This window comes from Xiphophorus maculatus, chromosome 6 (genome assembly GCF_002775205.1).
Source record: "Xiphophorus maculatus strain JP 163 A chromosome 6, X_maculatus-5.0-male, whole genome shotgun sequence".
NCBI lineage: Eukaryota > Metazoa > Chordata > Actinopteri > Cyprinodontiformes > Poeciliidae > Xiphophorus > Xiphophorus maculatus.
The window spans coordinates 14,126,116-14,144,297 of NC_036448.1; the positions used below are offsets into that span (position 1 = coordinate 14,126,116).

An 18,182-nucleotide genomic window follows, 5' to 3' on the forward strand; every position below is an offset into this window, starting at 1 on the left:
CATTTTTTTTTTCAGAAAATGTAAATAAATAAATGTAAAACTAATAAAAGTAGTTTCTATTTTAAAAAAAAATAAATGTGTTTCACTGTGAGATAGTGAAAAAAACATTGCTCTGTATCTACACATAACGGCAACATTATGTTACGATCCCATTACCTGTCCTTTTTTTCCCTTTCTGGCCCGGCACAGTCTCTGTGAACTCATGGGCTTTGCTCATGAGCATAGCCAGTGTTGCATTGTGGGCTCTGAAAAGGTCGACCACCTCATGAAGAGCCACATCGGTTATAAGGTCACAACTCACCACCAGGATGTCAGTCTGTAGAAAAATGTAGGAGACAAAAACAGTCAAGACGGTCTTTGTCAAATGAAAAAAATTTCTTCAACACACTGCATCCATCTATGGTTTATTACTGTAGACACAAAAGATCTCTTAAATTTTTCAACAAGATATGTAAAAATAGTCGCAATACTAAGTGTGCTTGATTTAATAATGGTAGCAGAGGAAAAGTGTGTCGTGTCTGTTTGAACAAGAGATTTTGTCACAGTGCAAATTCTGTCGATTGCTACCCAGTGGTTTTGCACATTTACTTTTTACCAGTTTTCATGGTTACCATGGTCAAATTTAATGTCAATAAATATGTAAATGACATTGTTAAAAATCTAAATGGCTATTAAATCTTTATTTGGCCATCTATACTGTTTTTCAAATGAAGCATCTCAGATATACGCACATGGCACTGAAAATAAAAGTGGAAAAATTCCTACAAAAAAACCCACAAAGCTTTCCATGGAGCTGATTGTGTAATTGTCTAAGTACAGCTTTTTGAAAATTTTTTTGTCCTTACTTACAGGAAGAATCTTCAGAGTGCTCCGATTTGTCTGATTAAGTTGTGGCTAGTTTTTCAGATTTCTTTAATTACAGAGAATGCAGTTGATGGTTTGTTTGCTGTCAGCAGGTCTGGCTTTTTTGCCCAAAACAACTTGTCTATTTTATGCCGTCATTAAAGCAGATGAAGTGAGATGCAACTTTCTTTGCACCTTTACAATAAGAGCCCTCATGATACATGCTATTATAAATCTCATAGCGCTTTCAGGTCAATTAAAACAGAATACACATTACCTGAGTGGTAACATTTTGAAACAACATCATTTGAGTGAGGTGTAAGAGCTTGGGATAAAGTTTATGTCATTGCAGTCATTAAATGTCAGGTGTGTTTCAAGCAAACTATTTTGTGCAAACTGATTGAAAATTACATTAGAATACCAGAACTGTGTGCTATGATGAGAATGTTTAATTCTGCTAAGCTGTTTCGCACAATGCGACAGACTGGTGACCTGTCCTGGGTGTACCCCGCCTCTCAAGGGTGTAAGAAAATGAATGAATGAATGAATGAATGAATGAATGAATGGATGGATGGATGGATGGATGGATGGATGGATGGATGGATGGATGGATGTTTCGCACAACTTTTCATTTACTTAAAGTTCATTTACTATTTGAGATTTTAAAACATATGTTTTGCAGATGCGTTTATACAAACCTCAAAATGACAAAGTTTTCTTCTAACAGACTTTGTATTCACTCCATACTCACCTCGGCCAGGATTCCTGTTATGCTCAAGAGCCACACACAATAGCTCAAACAAGGTTATTCAAAGAAACAAATGTTTTAAAATCTAAATAAATGCGAAGCTTGTGAATTCCAATCAACGTTCTAATCTTCCACCATAAGAAAGAAGTTTGCACATGGGCACGCCTGTGTTTGTGCGTCTGTGTTATCCATTTGTGTCTCCAATGATGAAGTCTGTCGGCATGTGAACTAATCCCACCATTAGCACCACAAGCCTTAACGACAGAGACATTGTTTGCTCTGTTTGCCACAGCAACAGACTGAGAGAAAAAAGTGCATGCTGAAATAGGAAAAAATCCAGAAATTTCAAAGATTTTTTAAAATATATATTTTTTTGCAGACTGCATCATGTATAATTAAAAACACCATAGTCCGCCAACAAATGATCCAATTTTAAACCCTTGTTTTGTCTGTAAAGCTGTGCTCATTCACTGTGCAAATAAATGATGATTTAACTACTAGTTAATATTAACTAATAAATAAATCCTGAACTAATAACTACTAAACAATAACTAATGATGAACCAATGATAAAGCTGCTAGTTAACATTAACTAGCTTGATGAACTAATCATATATCAGCTACTAGTTAAGTAATCACAAACTATTATCTTACTAGCTGAAAATAAACATTGTCTAATAATAAATGGACAAAATTTATATTGCACTTTTCTAGTCACTCAAAGTGCTTTGCATTAGAGCCATATTCACACATTCATGAACTGATAATTAGATCAGTCCAGGAGAAAGAAGCTGGAATCGAACCTACAAGTGGATTACCAGTTGATTATTCATCACTGTGATCCACAGTTACTCCAACAATGATGACTTAATCCTGAACAAATCACTGATTAGCCAATAAATAACAAAGTAATGACATTTTTTTCCTAATCCTCTTCATAAGTAAATTATTTATTATTGGTTAATACTTGCCTGCTGAGTAAACAGAAAATTAAGGAGAGCTTCATTTCTAATGAACAGTTAACAAACCACAATGAGATTTAATCATAAACCATTTCATAAGAATGAGGCTCTGAAATAACTGATAGGTTTTTAAATACTGAGTAGTTAGCAAATTTATAGTTCATGTTTATCTTTTTGTCAGTTATTTATGCTTAGTTCGTCAAAAAAAATAATTACAATTCATGACTTCTTTGTTTGTTCTAAAATAATATATTTGTGGCTCCCACTTAGACATTCGTTTAAATCACATTTGCTGTTTTTTGTATTCAGTATGATGCTTTTTCTCTTCACATTTTCATGAACGTCAACTCTTATTCAAGCCTGTTCCAGAACTCCAAACAGGGCTGTGATGCTGATTTCAGCTGAATGATTTAGAGGTTAGAGCAGTTCTTTAAGTGTATCTAAGTAAGAGCGGTATCAGCAGGATTAAGGGTCATCAAGTTAACCGAGAATAACTTCAATCATAACCTTGATCCGGACCCGGCGACAGGAAGCGGCCCGGCTAAAGCGGGAGGTGTCTGCAGAAGATCTACAGACTCAGATCTTTCAACTCTGCTCTGTCTCTCTATCACACACTGACAAGCTTGCACACATGTTCAGAAACAAAGCACAAAAGCATGTGCACATGCATGCACATACATTCGCACACCAATGGATAATAGCGTGCTTACACGAGGCCACACACGCGCACAGACACACACTCTAGAGGCGACAGCAGAGTGGAGTCAGCTGGAGAGGCAGAGGCACTTTGGCCTTTCCACAGCCAGGATCAGTGGACAGGTCAGGACCACACACACTGATGCTTACAAAATCACACACAGACGCATACTTATCCGAGTGCTAAGTGACTTCAACCCAGAGCTATGTACACAATCTTGACCACGCAAAGAAAACTTTTTTTTAAGCCATAATGTTCAAAACATTTTTGCTGTACCAAATATAAATGTATCTCCAATATGACTATATATATTTTTTACTTTTTCTTCTATGCTAGGAGAAAGAACTATAACACAAAAACTTTATGTTATCACGTACTTTGAGTAATTGGACTCAAAAGATACATTGTGTTTTGTTTAAAGAAACTTGGAGGTAATAACAAGCTGATATAAAACGAATTAAGGCTGCCAGCTGGATCCAGCCAGATCTGTGCTTTCATGTTGCAACTTCAAGTAACTTGTAGACTGTTTTTGGGCCACAATTCGGGATGTACAGTGTCTAGCAAAACTATAAAAATATAATACTACATTCAACTTTCAACCAACCATAAACCTCAATAAACTTTGATTACTTTGCCATAGAACAGCACAAAGTTATGCATAATTTTAAAGAGGATGGAAACAGATGGATTGAAATTTATTTTTATGGGCAATATGGCTTGCAGACATATTTAGCTTCTCTAATACTTTACGTCTGAAATAGAATTTAGTGAAACAAATTGTATTCAGAAGTCCATTGTGTGTTAAATTGAGCCTAGCTGTGTTTAATTTAATGTTGGAAAACATTAGACAACAAACATTATGAAGTGCATGGAATACAGGAAGTCTAAATCAAGGTTTGGCTCCCAAGCTTATTCTCAAATATTGTTAAATCCATAATCTGAAAATGGAAAAAGTAGGACAACTATATGCCTACTAAGACACAACCATGCACCTGAACTGACAGGCCTCGCAAGAAGAGCATTAATCAGAGAAGTAGCCAAAAAAACATAGTAACTAAAGGAGCTGCAAAGATCCACAGCACAGGTGAAAGAATCTGATGAGAAAATGTCCTGATTTTAGTTTTCCACAGGCACAGAGGACACGGCAAATCTGACAAAGACGTGGCTGTGGTCAGATGAGTTCAAAATATAGCTTTTTAGCCTAATTAACTCCATGAAAATACTCTGCTTAAAAAATAGAGGGAAGCTAGTGAAGATAGATGGAACTGAAGAGCAGTCCTACAAGAAAACATCTTTGAGGCAAAAGACTTGGAAAAGAGACTGAATTTTATTTTACAGTAAGAAAACTCCCCTAAATATAGGGGGAGTTTTATTTTCAATTAAATTTCATTCTGGAGTCAGAATGAAATTGGTTACATTTTTTTTTTTTATTCATTTCATTCAATACAAATAAAAAAATTTTTTAATACAAAGAAAAAAATAAAATAATTTAAAAAAAATGAAATGAAAGGTAGCAGAAAGAAGAAAATAATCTTATAATATCTGCCCCTATAAGCACATATATAAGCACATCCCTGTGTTAGAAAGGCCAAGACCTAAATCTAAAAGAAAATTTTTGGCCAGAGTTTAATATTGATTTTCACAGATCCCGATCTGAATGCGCTTGAGCTATTTTGAAAAGAATAATTGCCAAAACTTTCTGTCACTACCTCTGCAAAGCTGGTACAGCCAAAACGCAAAAGAACTGCAGCCGTAACTGAAGCAAAAGTAGTTCTGTTACATATAAATGTACAAGAAGCATTTTCTTTTTTTTTGTTAAAAGTTTTAAAAATGTCTTTAAAATTCACAGCTATTCACTATTACATGCTGATTTATTTTATACAAATAAATCAGCATTTATTTAATCAAATAAATCACCGAGAATAAATAGAGGTTTGTCATTCTAACATGATAAAAATGTGAAAACAAAACAGAGCTATATCTGCCACATTACTTCTCTTCCAAATGAACTGTTTGCTAGTGTCACCATGGCAACCAGCTATCCTTACAAGTAGATCAATTTTGTCTTACGCTGCTATGTAGCTTGCCATATTTGTATAAACGCAAAGTCTTGTTACAGACTTAATTTTTCTTTCGACACATCAAAGATATCCATTTAAATTTCAAATATAACCATGTAGCTTAAACACACAATTCCTAAAGAGGAAACAAAAGCCAGAGGGTGTGGTGTGAGCTATACAATAAAAACAGACATTCAGTCTTGCTGCTCCATCTCTTGTGCCGGTCTTTCTTCACCTTTTCTCTTGAGTCTTAAAAGCTGACTAACATTTATAGACCAAAGGAGGAACTTTGAAACAAAGCTCGCAATGTACATTTGGTTCTTTTGGCTCATGCATCCCGATTTTCCAACATAATTAAACCTGAATGATTGTAAAAAAAAATGTCAAGGAGGGTTTAAGCATACAAAGCAAAAAGAGCATATTAAGTACTCCTTTCACTTGTTTGGCCTTTTGTGAAAGATCCAAGCATTAATCAGCATATCCGTCCACCTTTGTACAACTTCAGTGTTTGAAGAGTGAACAAATCAAAATATGCTGCCTGTAATCTCTCTTTTCATTAATCAAGAGGAATGACCCACTGTGCTCGCTCTTAAGTGTACACTGATTCCTGTAAGTATTTTGTTTTTAGATTCAACCAAATCCCCTCATGGGACGGTGTTTGCCAAAAGACACAAGTAGGTGTGTCGGGGTTTCTATGCTGCACTGATGCATCTCTTTGACAGATGGGGAGATCTGTCTGCTTGGATTTGGCAGGCCATGGGTACACTTCTTCAGTCATCACCTCGCAGTGTGAGTGTATGTAACTCAATGCCTCTAATCTGGTGAACTGCTTGGAGGATTAGAGTCTGAGCGACTCTCAATAGGAGCAAGCAGTGGCTAGTTTTGCTTAAGTGTGTTTATATGAGGATATACAAAGTTTCGATCAAGGAAATCTTTAGCAGTAACAAGAATCTGTACAGACATGTCAGATTTCTAAAATGTGTGCAGCACTCTACAAAATGAAATTTTAGTGTAACATTTTATTAACATAAAATCTGTAAAATAAAAAATAAAAATCTGTGTATTACTGGTATCTAAAAATGAAAAGGATCAAAAATAAAACAGCCATTGAGCATAAGCATCATGCTTTTTGCATTCAAACTGAGATAAAGGTATTTTTTTCAATTCCTTGAAATTTTGCATTTATGCAACTTAAAGTCACTACAAATAAAACACTAACTTTAAGTGCACTAGGCCCTCGACTATTCACAGTTCAGTATTCACAGATTCCCCTATTTACAGATTTTTCTGTAGAATATAATCTCAAATTATTTTTTGGAGCTTTAGAGCATGTCTAAATTATTCTAAAGAAAATGCATTGTGGGGAGGTAAAATGCCAAGACAGAATGCTACTTGACATGCTACTGGCTGGCTTTTGTAGAGCAGCCAATCGAAGAGCACCACTAATTTTCAATGACTGTATCCCCAAGAACAAAGACAAGGAAGGCATTGACATTAGCTTCAACTGTAGTGCTAAGGCGATTTAGACTCTACGTGTTAGGTTTTTAAAGTATTAAATTATGCAGTTGTAAGCATATTTATAAAGAGAAAAAAGAAAGTAGTATGCAACCTTTACATTTGAAATGTCAACTGAGAATAATGAGGAGACTGATGCTGTAAGCAGGCCCTCTGTGCACGCATTGGTTCTCTCCATGTAGTGTGTTTCTCCCACATTTGCTCTGCGAATTGGCTTCTTTAAATTTCCATCAGGACTGAGCCTGTACATGCATGGTTGTTCGCCCTGTGTGTCTTTGTCTTTGATAAACGGAAATAAAAATATATGGATGGCTGCTAAACACAGTTTTAATCAGCTCCGTAAACGTTCTGTATCCCGACCTAAATAAATTGTATTTCCAATTACATAAAACTCAAAAACAAAATCAACTGATTCTGTAAGGAACCCACAATTCTGCAATGTACAAACAGTCAAACAAATATGTTTGGAGGAGGCAGGTCAGAATCACCCCAACATACTCAAACACAAATGTGGCACAGATGTGCAGATCCCCTGCATGAGACTGAATGGTGCACTGGGTAAACTGGCAGCAAAAAGAACTGGAGTCGTAACCATGAGCTCATATGCTTAAAGTGAACTGGATGGTGGGATCAGCAGGCCGGATACAGAGCAGGGACTGGAAATTAAAGTTGGGATGGATAGCAACCAAGCATGGGGTTTATGTGAGTGAATGTGAATGTTTGTGCGTGTTTGAAACTAAAGGAAAAATGAAGCACTTCAGCAGCCTTGGCTGCCAACTGGGGGAGGGAACAAACAAGATTGGTGGTGATTCTGCAGAACACACCCTCTTAAATTACCATCCACTCTTTATTTTCCTCTCTATCTAAATTTGTTTTTAAATGTCTTGAGATCACAACTAAGCACGTTGCTTGTTTACAAACTCAAAATTAGAAACCCAAATATTAATCCATCCGTTTTCATTTGGTTCAAAGTTTATATAGGGATGATACAAAATGGTGATATGTTTAACTACAATTTAAAAATAACATAATTATTGTGTTAGGAGCACTTTAATACAACAAAAGTTTCTGTTTGCATGTTTAAAAAAAGTAAACGAACCTTGATCTTCTGCTGAATGTGTCTGAGAGCATCAGCAGTGCCCATGTCTCCATCTTCTGGGACACAAACAACCTCCATCTTCATCTTTATGTCCCGCTTCATTTTAGAGTCTGTACTCATCATCTTCTGGACTTCTTTAGTGGTGATCACTATAACCTCTAAAAACACAACCCAGAGAAAACAAGCCCCTGTTAGATAAGTATAGAGGGACAAGTCCCAGAAAATAAATATTACTGTAGCAGTACACCAAACTTCAAATCAATGTTTCAACTTTGTGGCTAGAAACCAAGCTACTCTACTTAATAAATCCAAAGATTGCAGAGTCTGCCTGTTCTAATAAGAGTCATCGCCTCTAAGCCGTTTCTACTGGGCATTTGCTCAGACTAGCTGTGTCAGCCCAGTAAAATCTAATTGCAACGCTCTGGCTAAGAGGCACCACATAGTAAACTGCTGGCCACACAGAGTGATTACTTATAGAAAGCAACTTTCCTTTAGAAGAATACCAAACTACAGGTAATGAACAGTCCAGTTTATTGTCAAGTCTGGAAAATAGAAGGTTTTCCTTAATCAGGCTGGGCTTGTGAACCTGCAACAACGTAAAAAGGCAGAGATCTGGCATTTAAGTCCAGACGGGAAAAACACACCTGACTACACAATGCTCACATGGCACAGACGAACTCATAAATATTTGGTTTGACAACATGCAGCATCTACAAACTCATTATTTTTAACAAGGACAATTGAGAAACTGAATATTTCTTCATATCTGTTCTATCACATCTGCTGAAATATCACTTATTCTTAGCAAAACTTTAAAAACCAAAACACTTTAAATATTTGAAATAACCAAGGTAATTAACCAGCAGATGTGTCATTCAAATTCATGTTTTTAATTTCTTTATTATCATTTTAATAATTTAAAATTCATCACAGTGAGCTTCAGAGATGTTTGTTACCTTGTAGTTTACCTCCTATTCACTGTGCGTTTTTCAAAACTTGAGTTCTTGTTTGGCATAATTGTAGTTAGGACACCTTATTAAATATCCAGAACTTTAAGAAATGGTCACAGATTGATGTTTAATCTTTTCCTTGTCACTAGAAATAATGTGTATTTATTTGTACTTAAAAAATTCGTAAAAAAATGTAGCAAAAATCTAATTTGAAGCTAAGGAAAAAGTTAGGACATCCTAGTAGTGCTATCCTCCTGGGATAAATAACCCCAAACAATTTTTTTCGTCTCAAATACAAATAGTTTGTTTATGGTTCTATCTTTATGTTTTTGTGCAAATTTTGAAATGTTCATGTAAATTTGGTTAGTTCTGCATTATTTTTGCCTAAAACCGTCTCATTGCTGACCCTTTTGGTTCAATGGTACCTAAGCAGTTCAATTCTACCATTGCTTAAAATGCTACAGCTTTATGTCTCGTGAAAATAGAGATATAAAATCTATTTTCACTTTTTGTCATAAAATCCTGAGATCAGGTATAAAACCATCTCACTTAGACACACGGCCGCACCACTTTCTGCTGTGGGATGTTTGAATTTTCAGCTTGTCGGTCACTCTATAGGATCTCAATCAGATCAAAGTTTGGGCTTTGACTTATTCCAGGAGTTTCTATAATCTACAGCAATTTATATATGTGGGTCACTGTTATGTTGGAGAATAAAGCTCTCTTAGCTTTGTGTGTTTATGTCCATTTTTCTCAAGCACCTTCTGCACACTGTAGGATACATGGAGAATTCTTTGATGGTGAGCTGTCCAGGTCTTGTGCTACAAAGGATGATAAATCATGAGACTTCCACCTCCCTGTTTCACAGGTGGTTTTTGACCCGTTTCCTGGAATGTTGTATTTGACGCAAGGAAAGGTTTCCTCCTTGCATAACTCCCATGAAAGGCAAATGTGTGTTTTTTTTCTGAGAGCTTTTACTTTAACAGCAGCCACAGCTGCTTGTTACAGGTCCCATCTGTGATGATATTTTGTAATTTTTTGAGACTATTTTTTAGCAACTTGCAGACTACTCTTAGGATAAATTTGCTTCGGCACTTGTGTAATGGTTTTCAACTTCATCCACTCTTAGACTACTTACTGCAGATTATAAATGGCTGATTTTTAATTCTGTTGAGACCTCTTTTAAACACTCGTAAACTGCTGCAATCTTCTTGCTTAATGTCTGAGTAATAGCTGAATAATGCTTTCAAGGTGTCCACCTGATATATTATGTCTCGATGTGATTATAGTAATTTTAGGTGGGAATGATTATTATACTTTATAGAAATTTTCCTTAACTTTTTTTGTTAAACAAACAAAATATTTGGATGTTGTTGAACTGGTATTAAACATCCAAATGTCAAAGCATTTTAATAACACACTGACTGAAATAAGGTGTTTTACTTTTTGTAAATATAACAATGCAAGTTAGAGCAACATTTTAAAAGGCATGAAAATGACACTGCACTGAGATAGTAGATGTCTGCAGAATCCTGAATTCTTGTCGGTTTAGTTTAAAATTTTTATTTGCAACATTTTATTTATCTAATAAACTGAATCATCAAAATTTACTCTTGTTTAATCCTAGTTACCTTTCAACCAGAGGAGATTTCAATTACCAGCTTAGACATACTAAGCTATGGTATGGACACTGGAACAGGTGTAATCACAGAGTGACTTGAAATGGAGCCTTGATCTAAGATAAAGCTTAATCTGGACAAATATGGTGCATGTCCTTCGCAAACCTCACTGATCATTCTCTATCGATCATATCACTGTAAATATTGAATCACAACAAAATGAGGAATGTGCCAGACTTTAAGCTGAACAATAATTTTTTTTATTTATTATAGAGAACCTAAATATTATTTCTGAATGCTTATCGGGGACAATGAATGGGTGCGATTTGCTTGATCTCACTGAACTAATTATTTTAAAGAAACAAGGCCAAGACAACTCAAACCTGATCCCTTCTGGTTACAGTTAAGTTTTCTAAGGAGAAAACCCAAAAGAAGATCTCAAGCTACTAAAAATGTTCTTGTGCAATTGAATCAATGGAAATCTAGATTAGTGTATAAAAAGCTGTGTTGTGTTTTATCTTTTTATGTGTGTGTTTCAGAAACATTGATCTTATTGTTTGTTTTTTTTACTCAGGATTTAAAACATGGATTTCACAGCGACAGTAAAGCTAAACCTCCACACACACACACGCGCGTTAAATTCCTTATGTGTAAGTGAGAGGTAAAGTTTTTTTCTTCAAGGTAGATTTTTCCACTCTATGCTCCAGACTTCTCATGTGGGCCACATAAACCAACTTGCAGCATTTTGTTTCTTTACATTTTATATGGAAACCAAGAATGAGCTCCCTGTAACAACCCCAGCTTCTGCCACAAAGACATTTAATCTGACAGCGGGGCACACAGCTCACACGGAGCTCCTGACACCAGGTTTGATAGAGTGTGTTGGATTAGACACAGCTTGCTGGAACCATATTTTATACAGCTTAAATTGGGTGTCAGATTATTTATGCTTGCAATGTCATCGGAGACTTTTTAAATCAAGATGAATGTTCTTGAAAATTATTTAGAATCTCAGATATTAAAAGGTATAGTAAAAGTAGGTTAATGGGTGGGGACCCCACCCAGGTTCTCACCTTCAAAGCCCACTCTCTCAAGCAGGTTCAGGGGATACCACATCAGTGGTTTGTTGCCTACAGGCAGCATGGGTTTGGGGGTGTTGTATGTCAGATCTGTCATACGTGATCCACCCCCGGCCGCCATCAGCACCGCCTGGAGCTCCATGGTGTCTGCAAGAAAAGGCTAGAAGAAACAAAAAAGATTATATGTCTTGGACATTTTTAGAGAACACAAATTAAAAGCCATAAGTGTTGAGCAATAAGATCATATATTGTCAACATAATTTATGACTTTGCAAAAATCAAACACAAAGGTATCTTTTGGTTGGTTTTTGGATGGGAAACAAAGCGTGCGGCTCCAGGTATGGGTGGGTGACACGGACTTACAATTTTAGCACAATATTTGGTGGGACTATTATAATAATAATAAAACAAACAAATCAAAGTTTCAACCGGTGAATCATTAGCCTGGCAGGCCACCAGGCTTTACTTGCCTGGTGCCCCTGGTGTTCATTTCTTTTTCTATATAGGGTTTTTTATGTACCAGCAACAGTAAAGTCAGACTAAGCTAGATTTATTAGTTGATGCAGTGAACTGAGCACAAGAGGTTGCGCACCACTCGCACCGTTTCTGCACCTTACTCACATGTTATTATTTCCAAATGATGATGCCTGCTCATGCACTTCTAAAATTTTGTAGCTTTTAACATTTTTAACACAAAAATATGGTGGGCCGCTGGTGGATTGCCTTCATCTGTTTATTGTCAACTATATGTATCAATCATTTTTATGGTGATCTAAAGTGACCTGTGTCTGTCCAAATTAATTTTAAATGTTAACATGCAGGGTTTTTGTATTAAAAGATGTTAAGTTGACAGGAAATGTAAAATATTACTGGGTAATTACGTTACTGGAAGACATTGCCGACAATACTTAAACCCACTATAGAATCTTAAAAACCATTAATCAAAAAAAAAAATACAACTGAAACAAATATCAATTATTTACACTTCTGTTAAATCCAAATTACGTCATCAGTTAGTGGATCTAAAAGTGCAATGTAATGCTGATCACATTTAGAAATGGCCTAAGGCATAAATGAACTAAGAGAATATTAATGCTGCAAAATTGATAGAAGCATTTTAATGGTTTCAGCATAGATAAATTAAAGGATTTTAAATTAGCATTTAAATTTAAGATTTTAAGGAACTAGCAAGTTTACTTTGAAAAAGTTCAAAGAACAACCTTTATGGTTAGGTTGTTTTGTTACCATAGCTACAATTTGATGCTGTCGGGGGGTTTTCTTTGTTTTTTGATAAAAACAAAAAACAGACGGCACTTAACCTGGCAGAAGTGTATTATAGTGTATAATAAGCCTGGCACCCACCAGGCTTATAATACATTAGGGCAGTGTTTCCCAACCCTGGTCCTCAAGGCACACTGTCCTACACGTTTTAGAGGTTTTCCTGCTTCAATGTGCCTGATTCAACTGATTGCAGTTCAACAAATGCCTGTTAATCAGGCATCAATTGAAATCAGCTGGACTGAAGCAAGGAAATACCTAAAACATGCAGGACAATGTGCCTTGAGGACCAGGGTTGGGAAACACTGCACTAGGGGAAACCCTGATGGCATGTTTTGAAAAAAACCTTTCAAACAATTCTTTTCTAACCTGGCATATGGTTTAAAGTCATTAAGCTGCCCTTAAATATAATTGATTGAAGCATTTCACTAAATGATATTTAGTGAAGCATTTCTCCATACAACTCCATGTTTATGCGAGAACCACTGGTGTAGCAAATTATTTAAAAAATGACACTAACGGCTCATAGAGAAATAACACAAAGTTTTATAAAAGATTGATAAAAGTCAAAACTAACGTAAAATCTTGAGATAAGTTATATTCTTCTAGACTTTTGATAAAGATGTGGAGGTATTGAGGTAGGCTCAGTGGATACAAAACAAGGAAACATGGTCATATAAGGTGAGTTTTATATGGATATTTGAGCCTGAATACTTCCATTGAAGCTGACCCTTTCCCTGGTTTCAGGGTCAGTCAGTTTTCACATATATTATATAAAAATGTTTCGGATGAGTAGAACATAAATATCTGTCATCGACTGAGTTGATGTTTAAAATTAGTGGAATAAATGCCCAAACTATGCAATATAATAAAAGTAGTCAAATATTTATATATTATATTTATATAATATTTTGGGATTAGGTCCAAAAATAGATTTGTGTCAACAGCTGGAAAAGACTCAGCACAATGTGACCCTGAGATGCGCAAAGCAGACTTCAATACTGCATGGATGAACAAACTATTTTAACATTTGTTGCAACTTGCAAAAACTGTTCGATTAAACTCATTTGATGGGACTCTAATACGTGCCAAGAACGTACACGATGTAAATCCGCCACTTTCAATCAATCATTTAAGCATTGACAGAGCATGCACACACAGGCAATTATAATTATGATTTCAACGGGCAGCAAGTGGTCTTCTACGTTGATGAGTGAACGAATATATCATCAAAGAGACACTAATAAAGTATCTAAATTCAACTACATAAACGATGCCTACCTGTGCCAGTGTTCCTGATCCAAGATGATCTGCTGTCTCTGTATGACAGCGGTGGCAGACGCATGTAAGTTTCTTGATGTCACCGTAGCAGTTAGCACTTAGCTAACTTACAAAGCATCGATGTGCAAAACAGCATTGCTCTATAGTCAGTGTAAATGCAACAAGACTCGTCTCTCCAGAGCTAAGTAATAGATTAACTGTAATACGGTGAGAAAAAATAAACAATGTCCTTAATTATTTTTGGAAGAAGCCTGTGAAACAAGCTAACGGATAGCATTGAATGATGACATACGGGAGCGTTCAGTGAAATATGTCCGTCAGGAAACCTACTCCCTCTGTAATGTGGTTCCTGCAAAAAAAATAATGTCAAACGTCTCACACGTTTTAGAAATAATAATAATAATAATAATAATAATAATAATAATAAGAAGAAGAAGAAGAAGAAGAAGAAGAAGGATGAGAACATATTGTTTGCATTTTTTAAATTTCAGATTATTCAACAATATTATACTGTAACTTGATTATATACAGCCTTATTGCAATAAGTAGAAATTTAAAAATACATAAAATAGCACAATTAAATTATAAGAAAATATAATTTCTTACAATTATAAGAAATTATAATTATAAGAAATTATAATTTCATCATGACTATGATTATTTAAAAATCATAGTCATGTAAGCAGTAATTTGAGTAAAAAAGCCACACATTTCCATCAGTGGTCAAGCAAATAACAGTGAGCTAGCAAAAATCTGTTAATACTGTTTTGACACTGTACTTGAGAGGACATTAAAATGTTTTCATGCAAGAACTATTCATTCAAATGTACTTGAAAAGTGCTGTGAGAACATTAGCAGACACCGCATGGCCATTTCTCCAGACTTCATGACTGAGAGCTCCCAATGCATAGAGCTGAGAAGTAACAGCAAATTGAGGTTGGGGAATGTAGCTTTGGTTTTGTTTGCTCTGGGAAGGAGATGAGCTTGACTGCTCATTATTACTTGCTGATAACCAGGTGGGAAAAAAGGGACATAAAGAGGGAGGAAAGTAATTTTACTATATTATTTGTCCAAATAAAATAAAATTGATGCTATGATGACAGCAAAACGTGCTGCTGCTGAAAAAGCTAATGCTGTGCTGCATTGCTACCTGGAAGCTAAGAATAAGCTCAAAATGGATAAGAGTTTCTTCAGGATAATAGGAGTAATAGGTGACACTATGCATTTGTTTTACAGCCACTGGACATTACAGAAATTAATATGAGATTCACATTAAAGAATGCAAGTATATATATATAACAAAAGTTAAAGTTAAGTTAAAATTCAACTTTAATTTAAAAATGACTAAACATCAGTTGAGGGATATGTAAAATACAGCTTAAAAGTTTTGTTTTCCCTAAAATGTATCTATTCATACTTAATGCTTGTACAGTGTGAGTCCCTGTAAGTCAACGTAAAATTATTTGATTGTGGACACAATCTTGGCCAATAAAACTATTCTGATTCTAATGTGGTGGAACTGCATCACACTATGATGTCATTCTGGACCAATTTTTTCCAGAAGGAAATTTGCAACAACTTATTGAATCTATACCAGAAACATTTAAGGCAGTGGAAAAAGCAAAAGTGGGTCTGAACTGAAACGAAATATACCTAAAATGCGCTTTATTATTCATGATCATATTGGTAACAAATAAAAAGCAAAATATATTTTTTTAATGAAATGAATATAAATAAGACAATAACATGCCACTCCATGAGTTTGATGTGAAAAGAGTCAGTCTTACTTAGAAAGACAGTTGTATTCATTTATGAAAAATGGATGAATTCCAAATTTATGTTACAACAGTCTGTCAGTGATAACCAACAACACAGACATGTGTAGTACAGGCAAAAGAAAAACTCATAAAAGAGTGCTGAAATGCTTGTCAGGATCAAAGAAAAGGGTGTGCCATCAGACATCCAGACACTGGAACAGGTCTAATCACAGAGTGACTTGAAATGGAGCCTTGAGATCTCCCCATGATTTCCTCTGCCTCCTCTGTCCTGCTGCTGCATCTTGTAAATCATTCTCAATTCACTGAAAGAAGCCAGTTAGATTAGTTGGGTTTGGATCATAAACATTTGCAGCACAGACCACCCAGGATGAGAGTGGAGCCAAAGTGTGCATGAGTCAGTGTGCATGCATTGGTGTGTATGTGTGTTTGAAGGCTTGCTCCAGCTTCCTGAGGTGGGCATTGCAACACCTAGACACTCAAATGTGTATGTGCAGCCAGACAAACAAGCATACCAAGGATTGTATTTAGGCCTTGTTCCACATCAGAGCTCTGTCAGACACTAACCTCTGCCATGGAAACCAAAATGGCCTGCTCTCTGAGTCAAAAAAATTAGTACTTTGTTACAGTTTAGAGGTTAAACTCTTCACTACTCTACTTTAATAGTGCACATTTTTACAGTAAAAACTTATTATATTAGAGACATGATTTACTTACTGCTTAGTTATTATTACAAATGAATGGGACTTCAAAGTTTTCTTGTCAGGAATAAAACTGCCATGTTTTTTTGCTAAATTACAGTTCTACTGTATCACAGACACTGTCCTTTAATTTCACATATTATTATGCTACAAACACTAACTTCAATGTTTTTAGGGGGATATGACAGACAAACACAGAGTATTCAATAATTGAAATGGGAGAAAAAATTATACATGGTTTTCAGTTTTTTTGATAAGTAAAAGTCTGGAGATGTGTATTTGTATTCAGCCCTTCCACTTTGTAGAAGCCAGATTTGCTGCAATTAAAGTTACAAGTCTTTTGGGGTATGTTTCTAATGGTTTACCACACCTAAAACCCAAAATGCTGGCACATTTGTATTTGCAAGGTAATTTAATCTCAGTTGACTTGGATGTAGAGAGTGCATGTGAACAGCAATTTTCAAGACTTGCCACTCTAACACAAGCTTTGACTTAAGTCATTGTACACTAGCTAAAAGCTGTGTGTTTTGGGGTTGTTCTGCTGGAAAGTGACTCTCCACCCCAGTCTCAGGTCTTATGCACCCTGTAATTTTTATTTCTTTTAACAAAAACAGAACTACCTTGTGTTTAGCTTCATTCATGATCATAGCTGCCCTGTCCTTGCTGGAGAAAATCTTCAGCAGAAAAATATATCACCATGTTTCACCGTAGGTATTCAGGGTCATGTTCAGGTTTAGTTTTCTGCCTCTTCAGTTGTTTTTGATTGTAGGTCAAAAAGTTAAAAATCGGTTTCGTCTGATCAAAGCACCTTCTTCCACGTGTGTCAAATTAAATTCCAATAAAATTTATTAATCCCAAAGGGAAACCCAATGTTATTGTAACTCATGTTCAGCAAGTTTCCATTACAAGAGTTGTTGACAGTGGTGATGAGTAATGATGATGGTGTGCTGTGTCCCAAAGAGTGCTTGTAACACATGTTATATTTCACTACTTATGGCTTTATTTCAGAAATGTCATTTTCTCTTTCAAAAACATCCACAACTAATAATTGTCCAGTGAAACAAATCACCTGTCTGAGTTGTAGGTCTCTGCAGCTCTTCCAGAGATGTTATGGTCATCTTTTCTGATGACCATGACTTGGTAGATTTTGGTAGATTTACAGTTCTGCCATGCTGCTTCCATTTTGGAGTTACAAATTAAATGTTCATCTGTGGGATGTTCAAAGCTGGGGAAATTGTTTTGTAGCCTAACCCATGCTCTTCCTTGTGTTGGTCTTTCATCAAAGGGGAATAATGTGCAAGGAAAGTTATAAGGAGACTGCACTACAGAAAAATAATTATATGGTATTTCTTTTTCCTTTAAGGACCATGCATGGAGAGGTATAAAAAAGGGAAAAACCGAGGGAGACGAGACAGAGTTTGACCACATGTTTCACCCCCAGCAAGCTATCTGTGTGTCCTTCCTTGGCCAGATTGAGCTTGACAGACTGTCAGGGAGGTCCCTGAACCGCACAGCGCAAACATGCACAGACACTGTCTTGGTATCTAATAAACACACAATACTAAAACATGGTGTA

General features: G+C 35.8%; 1 protein-coding gene across 1 annotated transcript in view; it reads right to left on the bottom strand.

Annotated features, from left to right (window-relative positions):
• Positions 1–14,434, bottom strand: part of eif2b3 (eukaryotic translation initiation factor 2B subunit gamma) — a 34,071-nt gene extending 19,637 nt beyond the window's left edge. The window contains exons 1-4 of the mRNA XM_005795990.3: positions 14,131–14,434; positions 11,566–11,731; positions 7,924–8,081; positions 157–316 (exon numbers count right to left, since the gene is read on the bottom strand). Of these exons, the coding sequence (XP_005796047.1) occupies positions 157–316; positions 7,924–8,081; positions 11,566–11,713 (466 nt within the window). The 5' untranslated portion in view covers positions 11,714–11,731; positions 14,131–14,434. The remainder of the gene's footprint in view (positions 1–156; positions 317–7,923; positions 8,082–11,565; positions 11,732–14,130) is intronic.
• Between the last annotated feature and the right edge of the window lie 3,748 nt (positions 14,435–18,182).